Source organism: Carassius auratus, chromosome 9, assembly GCF_003368295.1.
Source record: "Carassius auratus strain Wakin chromosome 9, ASM336829v1, whole genome shotgun sequence".
Taxonomy (NCBI): Eukaryota; Metazoa; Chordata; class Actinopteri; order Cypriniformes; family Cyprinidae; genus Carassius; species Carassius auratus.
In genome coordinates, this window is record NC_039251.1 from 13006669 (window position 1) to 13029533 (window position 22865).

Sequence of the window (22865 nt, forward strand, 5' to 3'; positions counted from 1 at the left end):
TAATTAGTTACTACCCAGCTCTTTAGTTTTTTTAGGCCTATTATTTATATATCCTATTTATATTTTGCATATAATTTATTCAAAGCTTTTATCTGAAGCTGTGTAAAAATTAGAACTTGTAAAATTGCTGAAAACATTAAAGATTTACTGGCTATAGGAGGTACTTGGTATTGCTTCTTCAAAAAACTCTGAATATTCAACAGCATGATTCATAAACAGGACACATTCCAAATTAGAGAATTCACTGATGTTTCTAAGTGCTGACTGCAAGTACTGACATAACACTCAGTGAACTTAGTGATGTCCATTTTCAGCCTGAGGGATTTTTTTAATATAGTTACTTTAACCAGCAGCGTTAATCACTGAACTTCTATCACATGTCTTTGGCCCTACAAGAGCAAGAGGAAATAATGTTTTAGGTTATGTTTATGTCAAATATGTATGTTTTAGGTTACGCATAATACACAAAAGTCTTTCTACTGAGTTTCTGTTTCCTTGCATAGCAGTTACTCCAGAAATGAGAGAACATGTAGAAAAAGGAATACAAACATGTTGAAACTTGCCATGTGCAAGGACGAGTACTGTATGTTTAATTTGTCACGTGCTGTTTCAGTAAGATGGTGGTGTAGTAGCCACACAATTACTCAACAACCAAGAGGCCTTAGAATGCAGATGTTTTCTTGCCTATGCATAATGCCTACTGAGCCACTCCAGAGTGGATGATTAAGAGGGTCATCCACCTGGCCCTCTCAAGCTTGCATAATAAAGGCACATGTCATAATGCTGGTTACTGATTAAAGTTCTTAATTCAACACCATCATACTTAAGACACTTGTGAGAAAATACTTCATACTTGGACTTAATACACACTCTGTAACTGACTCCCTGACTATCAGATTCACTTAGTCTCCTTGAGCAAACCTCATCCACTCACAACACTAGAACTCTTCAAAACTGTGTTTTTAGCCTTTAATTAAACAGATGAGAGGTTGTGACAAATCCGTACGCTGTGCTGCAGAGCCAACAATTTCATAATGTAAAACAAAAGAAATGATTGTTTACTTTAGGCAGTCATCTCCAGCTTCAGTTTCCTCAGAAGACTTCTCCTGTAACCAGAACACCTCCTTACAAGACAAGCCCAACAAGTACTTCATTTTCGGTAGTTGATTCAAACAAACTGGCATGCTGTTTATAAAGTGTCTACATTTGATATTGTTACTTGTCTATATGTGAAATTGTTAATCAGTTTTGGTTTTCGTTAACTCATACATTATGATTGATTTAGGCTATTTAATGTTTAACAATAGGGGGCACCAGCCTACTAATTTAGGATACAACACTTTTTCTTACACTTTATATAGGTCTTTATAAATGAAAATATGTCTTCACATTTTTGGAAGCGGTAGTATATGCCAAAGGGTCCCTCATGTCTGGGAGTTTTTTGGCATAAAGGTTTGAAACATAGATAGATCTATGTGTTAAGGCACATATATCCGATCATACAGTAGAACAGATTTTTTTGTTGTTTCTGTTACTTTGTAGTCTAAATGTTTCCACTGAGGTAAATCATGCATGAAGATTGCAAACTTGTATATGTATGATTAAAATTTTCTCTTATGAATACGGTATTTTTGCTTTAAAGTCATAATAAACATATTACGGTATCTCCAGCAGCATACATATGATCTGTTAATGACATCATATCCGTTCATCCCTCACCCAGAGGGCGGAGTCTACGGGTAGCGACATCATATCCGGTTCATTTGCATGTCCTGAGGGTGGGGTATATGGCAGCAACGACAGATTTAGAGAAACTACGGGGTGTTTGAGTCGGAACAGGCGATTAATGCGTTCCTCAAGATAGCATAAGAGACCGAGGAGGACAAAGTCTCCGAGAGGTAGTGTGTCTTTATGTATGTCCCTGGTTATTCATTGTTATGTTTGTTTATGTATTTAAAAATGATCCCTTCCAGCTCGAGCTTTTTGTTACTGGTCGACAGGCAGTTATTACAAGTCCCCTACGTGCATATTTTACTCTGAGAAAAATGTCAGGTGAATGAGACTTACAACCGTGATAATTATTTGGCAGTAAGGGTTAGTTTGACCCAGCGGACGACTGGTCACGAGAGACGGGCGTTTCTGCGGATGTTGCGCGTTTGGTTGATGTGGAGGTTTTAGTCCTAACGTGGATGTTCTGCTTATGGCGTGGATGTGTATGAATCAGAGATATATCAGGCACTTTTGCATGTTTCAATTGAATTGTTTAGCTTTTTCAACAAATCGGGTGAAATGTAGGTGTTAATACTTAAGGAAATATTGCTCATTAACCTCACTGGGTCAATTAAATATTAGCCTCTATGACCTTATTTTCGGTTTGGTTTCTCAACCTGTCTTCAAAAGTGGGACATGCCGAAGTGTCTTTTAAACACTTCACACACACACACACACACACACACCTTTTTATTTTTGGTACACCACCGTCATGTCAGTTGTGTGGGAAGAGTTGTTTACTCCTCCTTCAGGAACTTCTGTGCCTTACTTCCTCTATTCACCTAATAATAAATATGTAATTATAAGTCGCATACTGGTAAAGATGGAGCACATGAAGGCACTATAGTATGCAGGCCCAACACGTATTATTATTATTATCTATTTTTTATTTGTTTTAATAACTGTGCATCTCAACTGTTTGCCATTATATTTACACAATACAATCCAGCTTTGAAATCATTTTACCTGTACAACCCATTGTAAAGATGTAGGCTACTTCTTTTTTTTTTTTTTTTTTTTTTTTTTTTAGTAGTTTGAAATAAGAATTCAGATGTCCTTGTCTCCAGCATGCATATTAACCTTGAAAGCAGGCCTGCATGTATGCTATCATAAGCACAATCTGCTTTGTCAGTACCTTGGTTAGGTTTGTTTTTGTTTCATATTGAGTGGGCACTTTTTCCCCTCTTTGTCTCTGGGATGTTTGGGTGTAACCTCACTGCCTTATCACATTCAGCATGGGTGTTGTGAAGTAACACAGTTATAATTTCTTTTTCTTTAATCTTATTGTAGAAATACGCCTATTTAATGAACAACCTAGTATCTGTTCATATTATTGAACTCTTTTTTTTTGCATTTTAATACCTGGTTAAATGTACCTTGATTTTTTTATTTATTTTTTATATTTATTTATTTTTGCTGGAAAGCTACATTGTGCATACCATATAGTATACAGTACCATATTTTCAAAAGATTATGTAAAAATCATTGTGCTGTGCAATACATTACAGTAACAATTTCCTATTAGGTTTATGAGGCCTCTGCAACAGGTTATGGTTTTCTTTTTGGTGGCTTGCATTTGAATTGTCTAGTTTATTGTAAAAACAAGCAAGCCTCTGAGTTCAACACACTAATGACCTGTCCAAAACTTATCATTTAATTAGTTTGCTTTTTTTTAATTTTTATAAATGAGTATGATTTGGACATTGCTTCAAGTTTAGCTAGCTCTGTAGTTCCTATTTTCTAGTTAGATGCGTTTCAGTGTTGATTTGGTGTGTGCATTCATCTAGTGGGTGCTTTAATGGGTTTCATAAGATTTTTGCAAATATTTCGAGTTTTTGTTTCCCAGTATCTTCTCATTAAAATCTAATTAAAATCTATACACATGACTGTTTGTTTACTTGTAAGTGGATGACATTTCATGCATGTTGAGCTCTCAGCTGTTTATATTTTATTGTGCAAATGACTTGACTTTTATATCTAGATTTCTTTTATAAATACATTTACCATTAGGTCTTTTTTCAGATAGAGTTTCTCTGATGGCCCCTTGATTCCTGAACTGCAAAAAATGTGGCCTGTCTGACCAACAAGATCAAGTGTCAGTTTAAAAAGAGGTGGTGTCATTTAAAAATTGCCGCTTTAATAGATATTACAAAATGAATCAAAATGGAGCACATCTCTACTTTAGTGTTGATGAAGGGGAACTATAGGCTCATTTTTTAGGTTTTCGAGGACAAACAAAGTTGGGAAAGACTAGATAAGAATAGCTGTAGAATAAGCATACATGATGGGTAGTTATTGTTTATTCAGTAATACAAAAAAAAAAAAATCCATCTATAACAATGTCGTCCTTTGCTGTATAGGGTTATACTTAATTCTAGAAGATTGAGCAAACATTCCAAATATCTCAGTTATAAAATGCTCCAGATATAACTATGCTGACCCTGATGGTGTAGAATTTCATCTAATTACTGAGGGAAATATTTTTAATTTTTTTTTTTAATTTTTACATTTTTGAAATGAGATTCTAATCAAGGCTTAATTTATTTTTGTTAAAAATACAGTAATGTGTAATGTTGATTATGTGCTTGATTAAATGCTAATTTGTGCTCAAACATTTCCTATTATTAATTTTGAAAACAATTGTGCTATATTTATACATTTTTTCTTTTGTTTTAAAAATTTCAGGTCAGGATTAAAAAAACTAAAAAAAACTAAAAAAAAAAACTAAACCACATTAATTAAAAATGAGTGACCCCAAACTTTTTGAGTATAGTATATTGGTAATTTAAAATGTGTATTTGTGTAAATGTGTATAGCACTATTAATTCAAAGTGTAAAACTCACTTCAGTGTTTTAGAGCTGTGCTTAAAAAGGAAAAATCTCATCTGTGATAGTCATTGCACCCTGAGGTGAATAAGGGTACTTTTTGAAGAAACGCACATCAACCTAGCCAAGTTCATGAATGTCAACAGTTTCCTTAGATTTGTTTCTCTTTTGCCAGACCATGTGATCTGACTGAAGAAAAAAAAAAAAAAAAAAAGCAACCCTTGAATTAAGGGCAAGTTCTGCTTTTTCTTACAGGCCATCTCATACCATTCGTGCGTATGTTCTGTGCACTTCCTTGTAGGCGAGAAGTGCTGATTTGCTACATGCCCCAACAATGAAATGTCATCATCCACTTCATAATTCATTATTCTTATGTAATCTGGATTACAGAGGGTCAATGACTTAGTCAGTGGGGAATGTGCAGCCAGAAGTTAGCTCAATTTGTTTCTTGGTTTTGGATTTTAGTGCTCCTAAATGCTTGAAATGTATCTTATGCCCTGCATACCGCTTGAGAGCCCAGTGGAGTCTGTATCACTGGGTATGTGATAAACAGAGAAGGGTCTGCATTGTGAACTCTGTCTTTTATGGGATGTGTGATGGGGTAAAATATATTATTCATCAGCTACATGAAGCTACATGCCTTTGCCAGTGGTTTTAAAACTCTTTGCTAATGTCATCTTTAAGCTTTATATATGAATGCTTATAATTAGAGGATGAACAGTAATGCATTTTTCCCATAATTAAAAAATGAGTAATAATCTGTTACAGCTGAATGCCTTTCAGCTTTTGCTCATTAACAATACCCCAAATATAACATTCATTTATCAATTGTCATTGCTTTCTAAGATTCCTGTTCACCGATGGGTTGCATTAGGTTTTATCTGTATATATAATTTATTTGAATGGAAAATTGATGTCTGCTTAACAGAGATTATTTTCCCTCCCTGTTAAAGAGATACTTGAGGTGACTTATTTCACTTGGTCTGGAGAATGTCTTCACAGTGCTGTTGAAATCAATTCCACCTTTTGGGGGTAGCAGTATGTTAGAAATGATTTGATATGGAAGAAAATAGGGCAAGATATAAATGTTCACATTTTTGCTGCTTTTCAGATGGAGAATGCCATTGCTACTTTCACTTGTTTATTCATATAATTAAAATCCTCTTCATTAGCTATGTGTAAAGAGATTGTAGGGTGAATGAAGCCTCTGTGTCCCAGCTCTAGATGGTTAGTATTCAGCAGAGATGCTCACCTTGAGTGTGAGAGAGAAACACGCTCTTCAGACGACAGATCCTTTGCTTTGTTGCACAGACTAAGCATGTTTTTTGTAGTTTATTCATAACTGATCAAATCTGGCATTTCGTATTGGCAATCTCATTTGAGAACTTTGTTTTACATCTATAACTCTGTAAAGAAACATTTCATACCTGATGAATGTATAACTGTCCACACAAGCTTTTGGAGCCACTGCAGTGCTATAAAATGCTCTTTTATTCATGCTCTTTCATGCCAAAAAGTATGACAATGTTTTTCTGTAATTTTGTTTGTAGAATCAAAGAAGGGACCATAAAAGAGGACCGTAGAGTCCAGGTATTTATGCAAGCCAAGACTTGTAAAAATAGCATGCTAACTTTTCTGGCTTGCTTTTGTCTGTTACTGATTTAAAAAAAAAAGCAGATAAGGCTCTTCCCTAAATATGTAGACCATGTGGTGCTCATTTGGATGACGTAGGTTTGATTCTTAAACAAAAAGGTAAGCAAGGTTGCTGTGAAAGCAACATGTTGATACAGCCTTCTGCACATGGTTCTTAACCATTGAGGAGTCACTTATCTCTGTCTGTCTGTCATTGTTTTTAAATAGATTTAGGACCCAGGTTTTTTTTTATTTTTATTTTTTTATAAAAAATGATGACATTGTTGTTTGAATATTATGAGTGAAAGTGTGTCAATGTACTTGCTTGTTATTGTCTATGTATTTATTTGAAACTACGTTGCTGCCCCTTGCCAGGACACTCTTGTAAAAGAGATTTTTAATTTCAAGGAGTTTTTTTATCCTGGTTAAATAAAGGTTTGAATGAATGAATGAATCTCATAATCTCCTTTTTTCTTTTTCTTTTTTTCTCTTCCACTCTTCATCCTTAGTGTGCAAATTTTTTTTTTTTGTCTGTAATATATAGGCAAAGATCTGGGTTGGGCAGGCATTTTTACAGAGTTTTTACATTTTACAAAGTGAGTGGTATAATGAACTTAAAGGGGGGATGAAATGCTATTTCATGCATACTGAGTTTTTTACACTGTTAACGAGTTGGATTCCCATGCTAAACATGGACAAAGTTTCAAAAATTAAGTTGTACGTTTGAAGGAGTACAACTTCCGGTTTGTCACAAGTTTCGGAAAGTTTTTTTTCGAATATGGCTCTGTGTGACATTAGATGGAGCGGAATTTCCTTATATGGGTCCTAAGGCACTTCTGCCGGAAGAGCGCCCGCTCCCGTATAGCAGAGCACAGCAGAGACATTCACTGATCAGAGCGAGAGACCGAATTGTCACTAAAGAAGTGTATTTTTGGTTGCCAGGGCAAGACAACCCTGCACAGATTACCGAAAAAAAAAAAAAAAAAATCGCATTAAGGGACCAGTGGATGGAGTTTATTTTTACAGAGCATCAACAGAGTTGTGCAAGTGTTTGTGTTTGTTCCCTACATTTAGAAGATGCTTGTTTTACAAACAAGACCCAGTTTGACGCTGGATTTGCGTATCGTTTATTTCTTAAGGATGATGCAATCCCAAAGAAAAAGGGTCACGATCGTGTGTTGGAACCGCAGGCGGTGAGTAAAACTGCTTCAAATATCTCTGTGTTGTTAACTTAGCTATCGGCGCATAAGCACATCAAGTAAACAACATGCCATGTTGTCATCAAACTGCACTTTCCACATGTACAGCTTAAAAAAAAAAAAAAAAAAAAGACGACATAAAGTGGAACTTAGTCATTTTCCAAAACCGCTAAGCAAATATATACAGTTTCAATACATACCAAATAGAGACGTCGTTGCTGATGCTGCTCTTGTTAAATTTCAGCCTCTGGATCTGATTCTGGATCATAAATAAACGGCTGAATCTGACTGTTAGCCATGGTTTGTTTTGGATGATTTTTTTTTTTACTCACGGTAATGTCACAGCTTCCAAACGCTCTCAACGCAAAAGCCTACTGGCGCTCGTGATTCTTTAGCTCCGCCCACACATCACGCCTCCAGGCGCTCGTGTTTTTCCGGGAAAAATCGGTACAGACTATCTTTCTCTTATAAATATAATAAAACTAAAGACTTTTTGGAGTTATGAAGGATGCAGTACTACTCTATAGGTACTCAAGATTAACCGGATATTGAGTGAAAACGAGCATTTCACCCCCCCTTTAAACTATTGCACTTACTGAAATGTATCATTCATTACCTTTAGAGCAGCTGTTTTATTTTGAGGTATGGTTTTACTCAAACTCACCATGAAGGATCTGAAGAGAGTGCTTTCTACCTTCACATGTGTATAGAATAAATCAAATGGATTGTTACCAATTCTTCACCACTGCATTCCTGCAGAATTAGTGCTTATAACCTGCCTGTACTGGCTCATGTTATTTATTTCTACTTTATTTTATTCCCTGCTGTACATTCCTTTTGCATTATTCTAGGCGCAAGTCTCTGTTGACGATTAGAGCTTATCTCCTGTCTGTTCCCAGCTGGCACTGGTCTTGTGGGTATAAAAGCACACAGGGAAAGTATGCAGTGAAGTAATAGTATGATTTGGAAGGGGAGAGCGGGAATGTTTGGAGCCCTATCCGGCTTTGGCCCAGTTTTTCCCACTGTTTTCCCCATCAATCTGGCAGGAAGTTCCAAACAAGCCTAGCTTAGCGAAAAAAAAGTCATCTTGTTTCCTGTAGGTCAGATATTTCCTCTCGCACAGCATGTCAGAGGATCTATATGGATTGTGTGTGTGTGTGTGTGTTTTGTAGAATCCATTTCAGAATCCAACTTCATCCTTATCTCATTTATAGTGGTTGAACTTTTTATTCCTCAATATTTCTTCTGCAAGACAGTTTGCCTTTAGTACTACAATACTTGCACTGAAGTTTATGTAAAGAGTCTGTCAGTTTTGAGGATGGTTATTTTATTAGAATTAAATGTTAGTAAAAAAAAAAAGTGTTTCAGTTTCTGCAAACCTATTAAGCAGCACAACTGCTTTTAAAATGAAATTTGCTCTAGCACCAAATCAGCATATTAGAATGATTTCCGAAGGAACGTGACCATGAAGACTGGAGTAATGACTGTTGAAAATACAGCTTCATTACAGTTAATTTTGAGAGCAAATTTGAATTTAGGTTTTAGTTATCTGAATTGTTTAATCAAATAAATATAAGATTTTAGTAGACTAAACATACAGTGAATTTGTTCAGCTAAAATCTAATGGGTTTAGTTACAGTGTAATGCATTTATTAAGCATTTCTCCAAAATTTTCAAACTCATTAAATAGGTTTGATATTAAGGTTTTATGATAGACGCATATGTGACGAGTGGGGCGGGGGCGGGGCCGAGGGCCGTGGGAATGGGCGAGACCGGTGGAGTGATTGGAGATGAGCGACACCTGCTCGACCCACCTGGCTCGAGTCCCACGGAGGAGATGGAAGGATATAAAACTGGAGCGACGAAAGTGAAGGATGAGAGAGGACCAGGCCTGGGCTTTTAGTTGTGTTTGCTTTTTATTTGTGCTGATGCGCTGTTTTGTGTTTATTTTGATTATTAAAGTCTTGTTTTGATTGTCCGCCGGTTCCCGCCTCCTCCTTCCCGATGATTATGGAGTTTATATTACTTCATCATATTTATGAATGTTGAATAAAAAAAATACATTCCAAAATTACATTGCCTATGTAAACAGGGATATTTGTTTCTATAAATAAATTTAGATTAATCTTTATTTGGGCTACTTAAGTGATTCAGTCAAGAGCAGTGGGTAATTTTTCTGTCTGTCTTTTGTGGATTGACATCAATGACTCGGACAGTAGAAACTAAATTAGGCTGCTGTCCCTTTAAAACTGTATGAATTGATGCAATGTACAAATACATGTCTGATAATCTCCCTACTGTTTACGTTCACTTAAGACATAATCTACTGTGTTTTTGTGAATACTTATCAAAAGAGAACATCCATTCAGCATCATTTTGTATGTATTTCTACGTTTATAAGACACGAGTTCTCGTATGCAGTGTGAGACATGCTTTCTGTGTATATGCTTCAGTGTGTGTGTGTGTGTGTTTGCTCAGCAAACCGAATTGAGGTCTCTTTTGCATTGTCAATTTTATCCATATGTCTGCACTTGGTTTTATTAGTTGACGGAAATGTCAATAGAATTTCGTCTTGTTTTTGTCATCCAAAACCAGTTTTATTTCATTGTCTCGTTTGTGTCTGTGAAAAAAATTTAGCTGACGGAAATGTTCGAATTATTCGTCAACGAAATTAACCCAGATTATGTTTTAAAATGGTGGTAATATAGAAACTTATTTTAGTTTTAGTTCTGTTTTACTGTGTTTTGATTAAAAAAAAAAAAAAATGAGCGTAAATCTTTCAAAAATATTTAGACATTTTAATTTTGGCATAAATTCTTACAGCCCTAATATTGAAGTAAACCTCATGGTCTGCTTCGGTTTTGTAAATACCAACTTTCAAATACACTAAGTTCAATCCAAGTTAAGCCCATATGGGTTTAACAAAGCTGTATATTAAATCAGTTAGTGGGAAGAACCTGGTAAATTAACCAAATAGACTGTTCAGTTACAGGAACCACCCTTAAAGTGGCAAACACAATTAAGTGGAACAATAACTTCCTTTTAGAAAAAATTTTACAATCTGAAAAAAAAAAGGAAATAAAGGAATACATGTGAAAAAATCTTTAGTATTTCTGTATGCCTATGTGTGAACTATTAGTGCAGTAGGTATTACACACTACTTTTAAATTTTTATTCTTTATATGCATCTCCAGATACCACATCTTCTAAAATGGGATCATCAAATGCCCAATTTCCACAAATAAATATGATTCCTTAGGGTCTTAATGAAAAGTCTACAGCGTTATTAGTTAAAATTTCTCAATGGTAGTGTAAAACAACTCCCTTTTTACCTGGTCGAAAACAGCTCTTTTCACAACTCATTAGCCGCGTTTCCACTGTCGGGCCAAAAACAGGTGTGCTAGTGCATGCCAGGGCCAGTCGCATTTCCACTGTCACTTCTGGCTTGATCGTGCCTCATCGGTGCTTCCTGGGGGCCAACGGCCCGGGGTTTTTGACCCGACTAAAACCTTGGGCCTAATCTGTGTGACTAATTTTGAATCCTGATAAATTAATTCATAATGATCAGTGTATCACTTATTATAGTAAAACATTGATGCTTTTGGATTTAAATATTTAACAAAGCATGCACACAAACGGCCGCTTTTATCATGTTCGTTTTGTGATCGCATTAGTTCCAGTGACTTATTTCTTATTCGCTTTCTGATAACTTTCTTTGTTGGTCAAATGATGGGATTTCGTGACGTTGTTCCTGAGACGCGTGTAAAGGGTGGGTTTAAATGAAGCACAGCGGAGCTTCTGGCCCGTTGATGGAAACGCACCACTATTTTGGCTTTGGTGCAACATGTCCAAGGCTATTATCCCTGCCTGGCTAATTTAAAGCACTGGCCCGATAGTGGAAAAGTGCCTAATGTGTTGCATGTCCCTTTAATGCTAATGAGCTCTGTCACATTTAGCCATGGAACATGCTTACTAGCACATTATTAGAAAAGATGATTTGCAAAGATTCATAAAAACCCCTTATACTCACTTCTTCTGTAGGTGATGCTGGCTCACTAATGATTTGTGTGATTATGGACACATTTAGGTAGATTGGGGGGCACATTCCCTTCAAAAACAAAGGTAAACCTATGCGTCTTCAGCGGCTCAGATGTCGGGAGTAAATGACGACTGCATTGTTCATTATTACATCCAACAACAAAACACCTCAGACACTTAGATGTTATCTACCCCTGCTCCGGCGTTGAAACAATTGCAGTGTGTTCAGTGTCGATCAACTATTGTGGGAGGGTCCTGGGTTTGTGTGAGATCACACAGCCAAGCATCTGAGAACAGCTTGTTACATTAACACACTTTGTTAATTTTTTTCATTATAGGGGGGATGTATACAAACTAGGGGTGTGCACGGATAGTCGAACATTCGAATATTCGTTCTGCTCTAATTATTTGATAAATGATATTCGAATTTCGCAAAAAAATCACTTTCTGTGATTCTCCAAGGCATATTTGAAGATGTATGCAAGCAAAAAATAATTAATGAGGGGCCATTCACATAAAACACCTAAAAACGCGTGGAAAACGCTAAGCGTGCAGCTTTCTCCTCCTTTCCAAAGCGCTCGGGCAGAAGAGTTCCTGAGGCGTCTGCCGTTGCTAAGCAACAATGACGTGCTCTCTCAATGAAGACGGGGAAATTTCAGCAAAGGATAAATGGATTTGCAGCACTTAAAATCGCTTGCAGTAGCTCTGCTACTAAATTTATTTAAAAATGGCAATCCATATACAGCTATGATCAGCTGTTCCTTCATCTTGGCTGAGCTTTCAATGTTGTTACGGGAAAGGATGAAGCTGAATGTTTAGTTCTTGTCACATTACATGCGGTGCACTTGCGGCGTTCAGAAAAGTTTAGATGGTTTTTAACTCGAAAAAAAACGGGCACGTCGCACCTCGTGCGCATCGTGACCGCTTCGCTTCAATTATGAGCGCGCATACCGTGCGCCTACATTGGAAATAACGAACTTGAGTGCGCAAAAGACGCGATATGTGAATGGCCCCTAAGAACTGCGGTCTTCTACAGTACTTCAAATATGCCGTGGAGAATCACAGAAAGTGACCGAATTCAAGAACATTGTTGCGGCATCTGTCAAGCAACGAATAAACACTGCGAACTTGGAGAATGCAGTGAAAACTCCTCTTCTCATGTCTGCCCTAGACCCCCAGCACAAACATCTCCAGTTTCTTGATGAAAACATGAGAGAAGTAAAAAAAAAAAAAAAACGATGCCCGATTCACCAACGATGAAGAGGATGCAATGCCCACTTGTCGGAAAAGGCTGTGCTAGTTCTTCAGCGATGATTACAGAGAGTCCAGCTGAGATGAGTGGGAACAGTTCTTGCTGGAGCCATGTATTCCTCCAGATGAGGATCCCATTCAGTGGTTAAACGAAAACATGAAGCGCTTGACAAAACTTATTTGCTTAGCACAACGTTATTTTTGAGTCCCGCAAACGTCTGTGCCGTCAGAGCACCTTTTCTGCACGGCCGGCCTTATTGTTAACAGACTAAGGAGCCGACTTTCCCCTGATCATGTTTACATGACCGTATTTCTAAACAAGAGCATGTAAAACAATAGAAAAAAAGATTTGATGACAGTTTCAAAGTTAAGTGTAGGCTGTTCTACAATAGCCTAATTGCTGTAGGCTGCTTTACGTTTTTCTTTGTTCACTTTTTTTTTTTTGCTTTTAATGTGTACTTTTATTTGTTGGCACGCATTGTCAAAGGTTTTCAGCTACAAAACACAATGTGTAATGTTCAAGCTTATTGTGTGTAAGCTTGTTCAAAATGACGGAAACAATAAATGTTGCTGAAAAATAACGTCTGTCTTATTAAACTTAATTTAAATAAACGAATATTCGAATATTTTCGTTTTTTTGTGAGCTCAAATTTTCTAATGTGATATTTGCGGAAAACGCTCATCCCTAATACAAACAATGCCAACACACATTTATATTCAAACTACATGTAAAGTATTTTGCATCTGATGACCCCTTTACCTGATGAAAGTGATCATTTACCTTGTACATTCTGTCTTGTTATGGTTATCCTCTCAATGCTTTATCAGTGGATGAAGTGTGACATATGAACTATCTTTATCCATGCCTGAGCTCCTGACGTGTGTCATGATTGTCCCCAGCAGGCCTGCAATCAGAGAGGGTCAGGCCAAATATGTCAGCTTGCCACTCCACTCAAGCAGAGGGCATCATCCACTCTTGTGCATGAAATCAGTGACCCTCCTCTTAACTGGCATCCATTTAGACGGCTAAAAAAGAGAGAATCTGTGCTGCATGGGAATAGAGTCATCGTTGATCTTGTGCACTTCTCCCTCGGCTGTAGAGAGGCTCATTTGTGACACTGCTGAAGGGCCACTATCGCTTGCTCGCAGAGGTTTGGTGATGAACGAGTGTAGCAGAATGTGGACAGTACTGAGGGAATCCTAATGAATTCCACCAGCCGGGGGAGGAGGAGGGCCGTCATTAATATTTCAGAATCTGGTCTCCATCCGGCCATTCTTAAGAGGTGTGCATTTGTAGGTCATATCTGCCATCGTTTTAGTGCTCCCAACCCCTGTTTAACCCTGTTTAACTGGCATTTTTTCTAACGGCAATGAAATGGTGCATGTATTTCACTGTGTTGCACTGCCTTGTCATTTGGATTTTACCAGTTACATATTTTACCACTCTGCCATTTTCCCATATATTCTTAAAGTGCTGTTATCTGTTATCGTTTTTTTTTTTTAATTATTATTATTCAAAAGATTGGGATGAGAAATGTTTTTTTTTTCCTTTTTTTGAAGAAATTAAATTAAAATTAAAATTATGCTTTTAGCAGAGGCATTTATCCAAAGCGACTGACAGTGCAATCAGGCTATCAATTGAAAAATAAAAAATATGAAAATTAAAAAATTTGTGCACTCCGCTTTAGATGATGTGAATGGGGAAAGGACCATTTCTGCTCCTAAAAATAATTCCAGGGCTTTTCACCAACAAGATTTTACTTGCATAGACTGGTGTTTTCCCAGAAGAGGATGGAAATAATGCAAATAGAAATATGCTTCCCATACATGAAGTGACATTCAGCCAAGTATGGTGACCCATACTCAGAATTTGTGCTCTGCATTTAACCCATCCGAAATGCACACACACAGAGCAGTGAACACGCACACACCCGGAGCAGTGGGCAGCCATTTATGCTGCAGCGCCCGGGGAGCAGTTGGGGGTTCGATGCCTTGCTCAAGGGCTCCTAAGTCGTGGTATTGAAGGTGAAGACAGAACTGTACATGAACTCCCCCCACCCACAATTCCGTCCGGCCCGAGACTAGAACCCACAACCCTTCGATTGGGAGTCCAACCCTCTAACCATTAGGCCATGACTTCCCTATGTACATGTACAGTACATGTGATTCTGATGCAATACAGTATATCATTATATATGACATGATATACATTGTACTCCAGTGTACTTCTTAAGTACATTATACTGTATTTAAAAAATGTTTGACACTTGTTTTTGTCTTCCTTTTTTGTGGTATGTATCACCATATGGCAAAAAAATTTTGCTTTTATTTTGGTGTGTGTAAATGTAATAAATGAGTGGCAAGAGGAAGCCTCCAAAATAATTAATTTCCTCTTCGTGCTAAGCAATAAGCCTTTTTATTTTATATTTTATAAATCTAACTGGTTCTTTCTTTTTGTGAATCTATTTGTGGTGACTTAGGGGAAATTTATTAAGAAACATGCCAAATGGATTACCATTACAAATGAATGTCTTTTGTTAGAATGTATAAAGTTCAAAAAAATAAAATAATAATGTTTGGATCCAGCATTATCCAATTTATTTTAGTGTATGATTTAAGACCCATAAATACAAAATGAAAGTTCAACTGCACACCTGTGCTTGTGTTGAAGGTTCAGCCTTGAAATAATGGTTTTGTTTCTCCACAGGTGGTTCCAGCTTGTGTGTGGGCGTCTTGTGGTGTACCTGAGGAAGGCAGTTCGATATGGCAGCCAGTAAGAGTAAGGGTCAGAGCTCCCTTGCCCTGCACAAGGTCATTATGGTGGGCAGTGGAGGCGTAGGAAAGTCTGCTCTTACCCTTCAGTTTATGTATGATGAGGTAAGTCAACAGACCAAACTCTGGCAGATACAGAAGGCTTCACTTATTCCATGTAAAGTGTCAAAAAGGAAAAGTCTTCAAGATGCATTGCCTTGGTTTATTTAACAGTAGTGATTATAGCTATTTTCTGTTCCTCAGTTTGTTGAAGATTATGAGCCCACAAAGGCCGACAGCTACAGGAAGAAAGTGGTGTTGGATGGAGAAGAGGTGCAGATTGACATTTTGGACACAGCTGGGCAGGAAGACTACGCGGCCATCCGAGACAACTATTTCCGAAGCGGAGAGGGTTTCCTGTTGGTGTTCTCCATAACAGAGCACGAGTCTTTCACAGCTGCAGCAGAATTCAGGTCAGTGGTATTGCACCATTCTAGCTACTTGAAGAATAAGCTAGTACAATCAGAAAATGGGATCTCCTGTCGTGACCTAGTATAGTTGGAAAATTGGACCACTCAACATTAAATGTGTGTTACAGGGAGCAGATCCTTCGGGTTAAAGCTGAGGAGGATAAGATTCCACTGCTTGTGGTTGGAAATAAGTCTGACCTTGAGGATCGGAGGCAGGTTTCAGTAGACGAGGCCAGGGGAAAAGCAGAAGAATGGGGTGTGCAGTATGTCGAGACTTCTGCCAAGACACGGGCCAATGTGGACAAGGTAATATTTGTGCCTGGCTACAGTTTATTACATGAAGCAGAAGCCAGTTTTGGGATATTTTCTGTGTAATGCAGTTTCTGATGGAAGTATTTTATCATTATGTACTCTAGTCACAAAATTACAGGAGTCGAGAGGCTGTTCAGCAAACAATAGAAATTTTTTTTTTATTTTTTTTTTTTTTTTTTATATATATATCACAATGTGGTTGCACTTTCCTGTTTTGTTCAACTGAAAACCTACGGTCATATAAAATAGTCATATTGTGCAATAATAAACCCTTTGTGTTTCCAAAGGTATTTTTTGATCTAATGAGGGAAGTCCGGGCTAAAAAGATGTCAGAAAATAAGGACAAAAACGGGAAGGGAAAAAATAAGAAGAATAAGAAGAGCTTCAAAGAGCGATGCTGTTTACTTTGAGCCACACTTGGACTTTTCCTCACCAAATCTACTTGCAACTCTGTGGGGAAACTCCATCAGAGCCCTTTTCTTTATTAAAATCATAACTTGATTAGTAAGGCTTTGTACTGGTCAAGGTGAGCTTTCATCACATTCTTTCATTCCCTTAGTTCATTTCAAATAACTAGACTAAGATTGAATGGTATGCATACTTTTTAACAGAAGATGACCACTATATGGCTACTGGTTGACGACTGTGGCACTTTAGGATTTCGTGAAATGTAGTTGGCCAACATGCGCCCAACACTAATTTTATTGCTCTGTAATTTATCTTTCCTTGACAGTTTTAAGTAGAAATCCTCTTTATAGTAGGCTAAGTTATCTCTTCTTTTTTTTATTGCATGCCTTTTGAGTATTTTTGTTAGGATTTTAAAAAAACCTAACCATTTTATTTCAACACCTGTTGACGCCATCAATGCATAGAGAGCAAGAAGTGTTTTTGTGGTAGTTCTGTGGTTTTTAACCTGTCTATTGAAGAGCACACGTGGTATTGAGGACAGAGTGCCGATGCATGGACTAATAGTGCCACCTGGTGGTTCATAAATGTATACCTTTTCAGGAAGTACTCGTGCCTAACTACAAGTTACTAACCTCTGTGAACTGATCTGCCTTTATGCTTTCGTGTATTATTGAAATATTTTTGTAGGATTTGTTACATTTCCACCACTGTTTTATGAGAATAATGTATTCTGTGTGAAAATGTGCCAACAAAGCACCATGACTAAAACTGCATTTTCAGACTGAACATAAGACACGTATTATTTAGGGTTTGTTTAGCACTCTGAGCTCGGAGCTGCGGTCTCACCAGTAATTTAAAAACTGCTCTTTAATGCAAATATCATCTAACCTAGACTGCAAATTGTTTTGTAGTATTCCACTGGCTTTTAGAAGAAAAACTTTAAAGTATGTTGCCAAATAAACAGTTTTTTTCTCCTTTGTATCACTTGTTTTAACTTGTTTTTCACTCATTGAATTTGAACAGTTGGTACCTAATGTGGAAACCAATTTCTAGACTTCTAGCAATTACCTGCAACTGTTTTTCATAAGATCCTTCTGAAGCGATAGGGAAAGGTTATAAGAATTTGCCATACCCTGTATTAGTTTAATAATGGCAGTGTTTTCTTAGGGTAATAGACTGTGGTACTGCTATTGTAACTTTTTATTTACAGTTAATTTAGTTATTTACAGTTAACTAAATGTTAATAATAATATATCATAACAATTATGTAATTTAAATGAAGGTCATTTTTTTGGTTTAACATTTCCATCATTGTTGTTTTAATATATAATAATAACCATAATATATTATTTTTGTTTTATAAATTTGTCTTTTTTTTTTTTTTTTTAGAATTAAGATTTTCTGTTATCAATCTAGTTATTATTGTACTATCATTATTAATAATAACAGTATATTATCGCTTGTAATTAACAATTGCACTTTAATTTTTTTGTATTACAAATAATTTAACACTTGTAATTTAATTATTTGTTTTAGCGTTATTGTTATCATACATAGTCGTATATACTATAGCATATAATTATTATTTGATATTAATTATTATATAATTAATATACATTATTTTATTATTAACAATAACATTTATATTAATACTTTTAATTATTATTGTTGTTATAACACATGTATTGTAGGCTAAACAGATTACTTTAGAGGTAAAACTAAAATAATGTTTCATTTTAATAAGTAAATGAACTAGTTTTGATTTGTTCCTATTAGTGTTGGGTCTCAATCACCAGTAGGTAGTATCGGTCTTCCTTGCAAATGTGTGTGATGTATATATTTTTATTGCTGCATCCTGAATATTCAGTTTTGCTGACAGCAGCAGATGAACAAAGACGCTTCTGTTGGATCCGTAGTGCTGATAAACCGGAGTGTACCACTTGATGGCAGTGATGGTGTTTCAACATACACAGATTGTGCTGCTTGCTGCAACATGGAGCTGTTTCTGGATGTATTGATCAGGATCAGTGGTTTCTAATGCATGCCATTTGTTACAAGTACATGACATTTATGTTTTTTTTATTATACACAGTTTTTTTTCTGTAATTAAATGTTTTGAGACAAAGTATTAAGCAATGAAATCAACCTCATGCTATTAGCAGTAAGAAACCTTCCAAGCTTTTCCATGTGTTGAATTTCTCTCTACATCCTCTAAAGCCATTAGCGGCATCAGCAACACAATGTTTGGTTTTTAACATTATCAATTAAATAATTATCTTATTAGGGCTGTAAGTAGATTTAACTACATATGTCGATTAATAATTCAAATTAATTGCAAATAACATTTGGATGTGAAAATACCCCCAAAAGATTATTTAATGCTATTTTTGTGTAAAATGAAGTAATTTCTAGACATTACAAATAGTAACTTTTTAGAAAGAAATATTTGATTTGATTAAGCACGACTGTTCCTTTAAAGTCATTCAGGTTTGAGTGGTCTAAATGATGACATAGTTAAAGATGATTTTGGGTGAACTATTCCTAGTCCCCCCCCCCCCCTTTTTTTTTTTTCCCTTACAAAAAAGAAAAGAAAAAATAAATAATACTCTAAATAAGAAACTAAATCTGCCAGCAGCTGGCGGTAAATGTCTTCAATCGATTAGTTCAAATGGCTGATTCATTGTTCCTTTGACAGCTAAAACTGACACATTGTGTTTTAAATATAACAATATTAACTTCTTATTGACTATACTGTTGTATAAATCACATTTGCACTCTTTCACATTTGCAAACATCACTTGTTTTGTATATCGCTTATCATTTCATATAAATGCGAGACAAAAACTCATATAAGGGCTTTTTTTTTTTTTTGCCCCAATATCTAGAATTTTATGGCATTACTGCATTTATGGAGTTGTTACCCTGCATCATATTTGTCAACAGTCAGGTCTGGGGGTGGAGCTAGTGCATTTATTTGCTTAATTGCATTATTTTTCATGACTAATTAAGTTAACGTGTTAAACTGGCAGCCCAAAATCATATATTTATTAGAACTATTAAATAACCTTCAATCTTAATTCTGTCAAATGTTTATTTCAAAGTGTTTTTTCATTTGTTTTTCTCTTTATATTTAAAATAGTAAAGCTAAAACATTCACAAAGATGAGGCAGAATAAGAAGTTGCAAAATAATAAAGGGTTATGGACTGTCATCTGCAAAATTCACATTGTAAAGGAGAATTTGATTGTATGTTATTATCTATTTATCTATCTGGTCTTTTATTATGCTTTAGACGGGGTCTCTGCTACCTATTATTTGTGCTGTGGAATTAATAACGAGAACAAACCCTTACAGAACGACAAATTATGTGAGAAAGTTGTTAATAATGGAAGAAGTGGGTAAGTTTGAAAATATTCAATATTTGATATTGATTTGTTCGAATGGCTTCTTTCAGACGTCCTTTGCATTCACCATTTGAACTGTGATTATTAATCTTAAACCTTGCAGTGGTCTGATTGAGGTCATCAAACTTCCTTAATAAACAGGAGATGATTTTTATATGAGCTTTCTTTCAAAGCAACCATAACAACAAAAGTAAGATCTGAAAACTGCACTGATATTAGTTTCATTTTAAGACAATCTTGGGGAACATTTGTGTTTGTGGTTACAATTCAGAGGCAGAAGAATTTCAAGACCACCTTCCATTTCAACCAAATGTCTCAAGAAGTCTCCCTTTGGGCATTTTTATACTTTTCTGTTTATGCACTTATATCATTATTATGACTCCGAAAAGCCAGCGAACCTTTAAAAATAAGATAATAGAGCATATTTTCCTCCTCCTCCGTAATATTCAGCACAAAAGCATCCTGCTTTTTCCCCTTGCTTCTGTCTTCTGAAAATATATTTCTGTGATTGATATTGCTTTTTTTCTGTAATGATTTCTGACTAAATTTGATTTGCAGGAAAGCAAAGAGGTCAGCCGCCGATTCTCATCTATCTGCAGGTAGACACTAATAAGGCACATGACATTTTCCCTGATGCTATCACACACGATCACACCATCGCTGTGCAGATCTGTAGCGCTGCTCTTAATATTCACTCACTTGAGTGTTTGTATTAGACTCTTATTAAAAAACTTCAGCTGTTTGGGTTGAGCATTATTGCAGCCGTATTTTTTTTTTGTAAAAGAAAGCAATATCCTTCTCTAATATCCTAATATCTTTAGACTGAATATTCCATCTCTGGTTTCTTTGCCGAACGATACTTCAAATAAATCTTAAAGCCATTATTTTGCAAGCTGCAAATTGTTCATCTTAAAATAGAGCTGATAAATGCTATACTCGGAGGTCTAAGGGGGGAAATCACTAAGAATGAATTGCACTCACTGATTGTGTCGTTTGTTTGCATATGATGTCTGAATTGTTTGACAGAAATTATGCAAAGTATGCAGTTATGTGAAGCACCCTAAAAATTTGATGAAACATGCAATGGCCATATCTATCTATTGTTCTATCTATTTATCATTTTTGTATCCCCTGTATCTGTCTGTCGGTCTATTTATCTGTCTGTCGTTCTATCAATCTGTTTTTTTTATTATCTCTATCACTCTATGCATTTTTCTGTCCATTGTTCTATGTCATGTCCGTTGTTCTGTTTAGTGAGTGAAAGTGACGTGACATTCGGCCAAGTATGTTGACCCATACTCAGAATTCATGCTCTGCATTTAACCCATCCAAAGTGCACACACACCATGAACACACACCTGGAGCACTGGGCAGCCATTTGTGCTGTGGCGAGCAGTTGGGGGTTTGGTGCCTTGCTCAAAGGCACCTAAGTCGTGGTATTGCCTGCCCGAGATTAGGAGTCAAACTCTCCAACCACTAGGCCACGACTTTATCAGTATATTTTTCTATCTATCTTTCTTTGTCATTCTATCAATCTATCATTAAATCAATCTACAGGTGCTGGTCATATAATTAGAATATCATCAAAAAGTTGATTTATTTCAGTAATTCCATTCAAAAAGTGAAACTTGTATATTATATTCATTCATTACACACAGTCTGATATATTTTGATGATTATAACCGACAACTAAGGAAAATCCCAAATTAAGTATATCAGAAAATTTTAATATAACTTAAGACCAATACAAAGAAAGGATTTTTAGAAATATTGGCCAACTAAAGAGTATGACAATGAAAAGTATGAGCATATACAGGACTCAATACTTAGTTGGGGCTCCTTTTGCCTGAATTACTGCAGCAATGCGGCACTGAATGGAGTCGATCAGTCTGTGGCACTGCTCAGGTGTTATGAGAGCCCAGATTGCTCTGATAGTGATCTTCAGCTCTTCTGCATTCTTGGGTCTGGCATATCGCATCTTCTTCCCAATACAACACAGATTTTCTATGGGGTTAAGGTCAGACGAGTTTGCTGGCCAATTAAGAACACGGTCCTTAAAACCGGAACTGGAAGCTTTGGAACTGTGTGCAGGTGCCAAGTCTTGTTGGAAAATTAAATCTGCAATTTGGTTAGCAACAGAAAGCATTAAGTGCTCTCAAACTTCCTGGTATAGGGCTGTGTTGACCTTTGACCTCAGAAAACACATTGGACCAACATCAGCAGATGACATGGCACCCCAAACCATCACTGACTTTGGAAACTTTACACTGGACCTCAAGCAACATGGATTCGGTGCCTCTCCTCTCTTCCTCCAGACTCTGGGACCCTGTTTTACAAAGGAAATGCAAAATTTACTTTCATCAGAGAACATAACTTTGGACCACTCCACAGAAGTCCAGTCCTTTTTGTCTTTGATCTCATCAGCATTATAGGAAAAAACTCAGAGAAGTTAAACTGGCAAATGGAGGTTTCAAAAAGCATTGAATAAAATGGGGCTGTTAATTTTGGCCATTGTGTGTTACAGAAAAAAACTTTTATTTCATAACATTTCCATCCATTTTAAATTCTTATTATCCAATGAAAGGTTAGATTTTTGTGATTAAAAAAAAAAAAAAAATCAGATTTTCCACAGCCTTCTTTGATCATATTTTCTAAGGGTGCCAATATTTTGTCTAATATTTTTATCTATCTATCTATCTATCTATCTATCTATCTATCTATCTATCTATCTATCTATCTATCTATCTATCTATCTATCTATCTATCTATCTATCTATCTATCTATCTATCTATCTATCTATCTAT

General features: G+C 36.2%; 1 protein-coding gene across 1 annotated transcript; it reads left to right on the plus strand.

Annotated features, from left to right (window-relative positions):
* Positions 1-1743: 1743 nt before the first annotated feature.
* LOC113108411 (ras-related protein Ral-B) lies at positions 1744-17638 on the plus strand. The gene is made up of 5 exons (XM_026271532.1): positions 1744-1898; positions 15424-15593; positions 15732-15940; positions 16066-16243; positions 16537-17638. Exons 2-5 carry the CDS (start codon positions 15480-15482, stop codon positions 16657-16659), a joined length of 624 nt encoding a protein of 207 aa, XP_026127317.1. The 5' UTR covers positions 1744-1898; positions 15424-15479; the 3' UTR covers positions 16660-17638.
* Positions 17639-22865: the final 5227 nt, after the last annotated feature.

Bases quoted from the DNA above. Each gene is read 5' to 3' on its own strand.
- LOC113108411 (XM_026271532.1), top strand. From the start codon at position 15,480: ATGGCAGCCAGTAAGAGTAAGGGTCAGAGCTCCCTTGCCCTGCACAAG. The intron at 15,941-16,065 runs GTCAGTGGTATT...TGTGTGTTACAG, and splicing joins ACAGCTGCAGCAGAATTCAG to GGAGCAGATCCTTCGGGTTA. The intron at 16,244-16,536 runs GTAATATTTGTG...GTGTTTCCAAAG, and splicing joins CACGGGCCAATGTGGACAAG to GTATTTTTTGATCTAATGAG.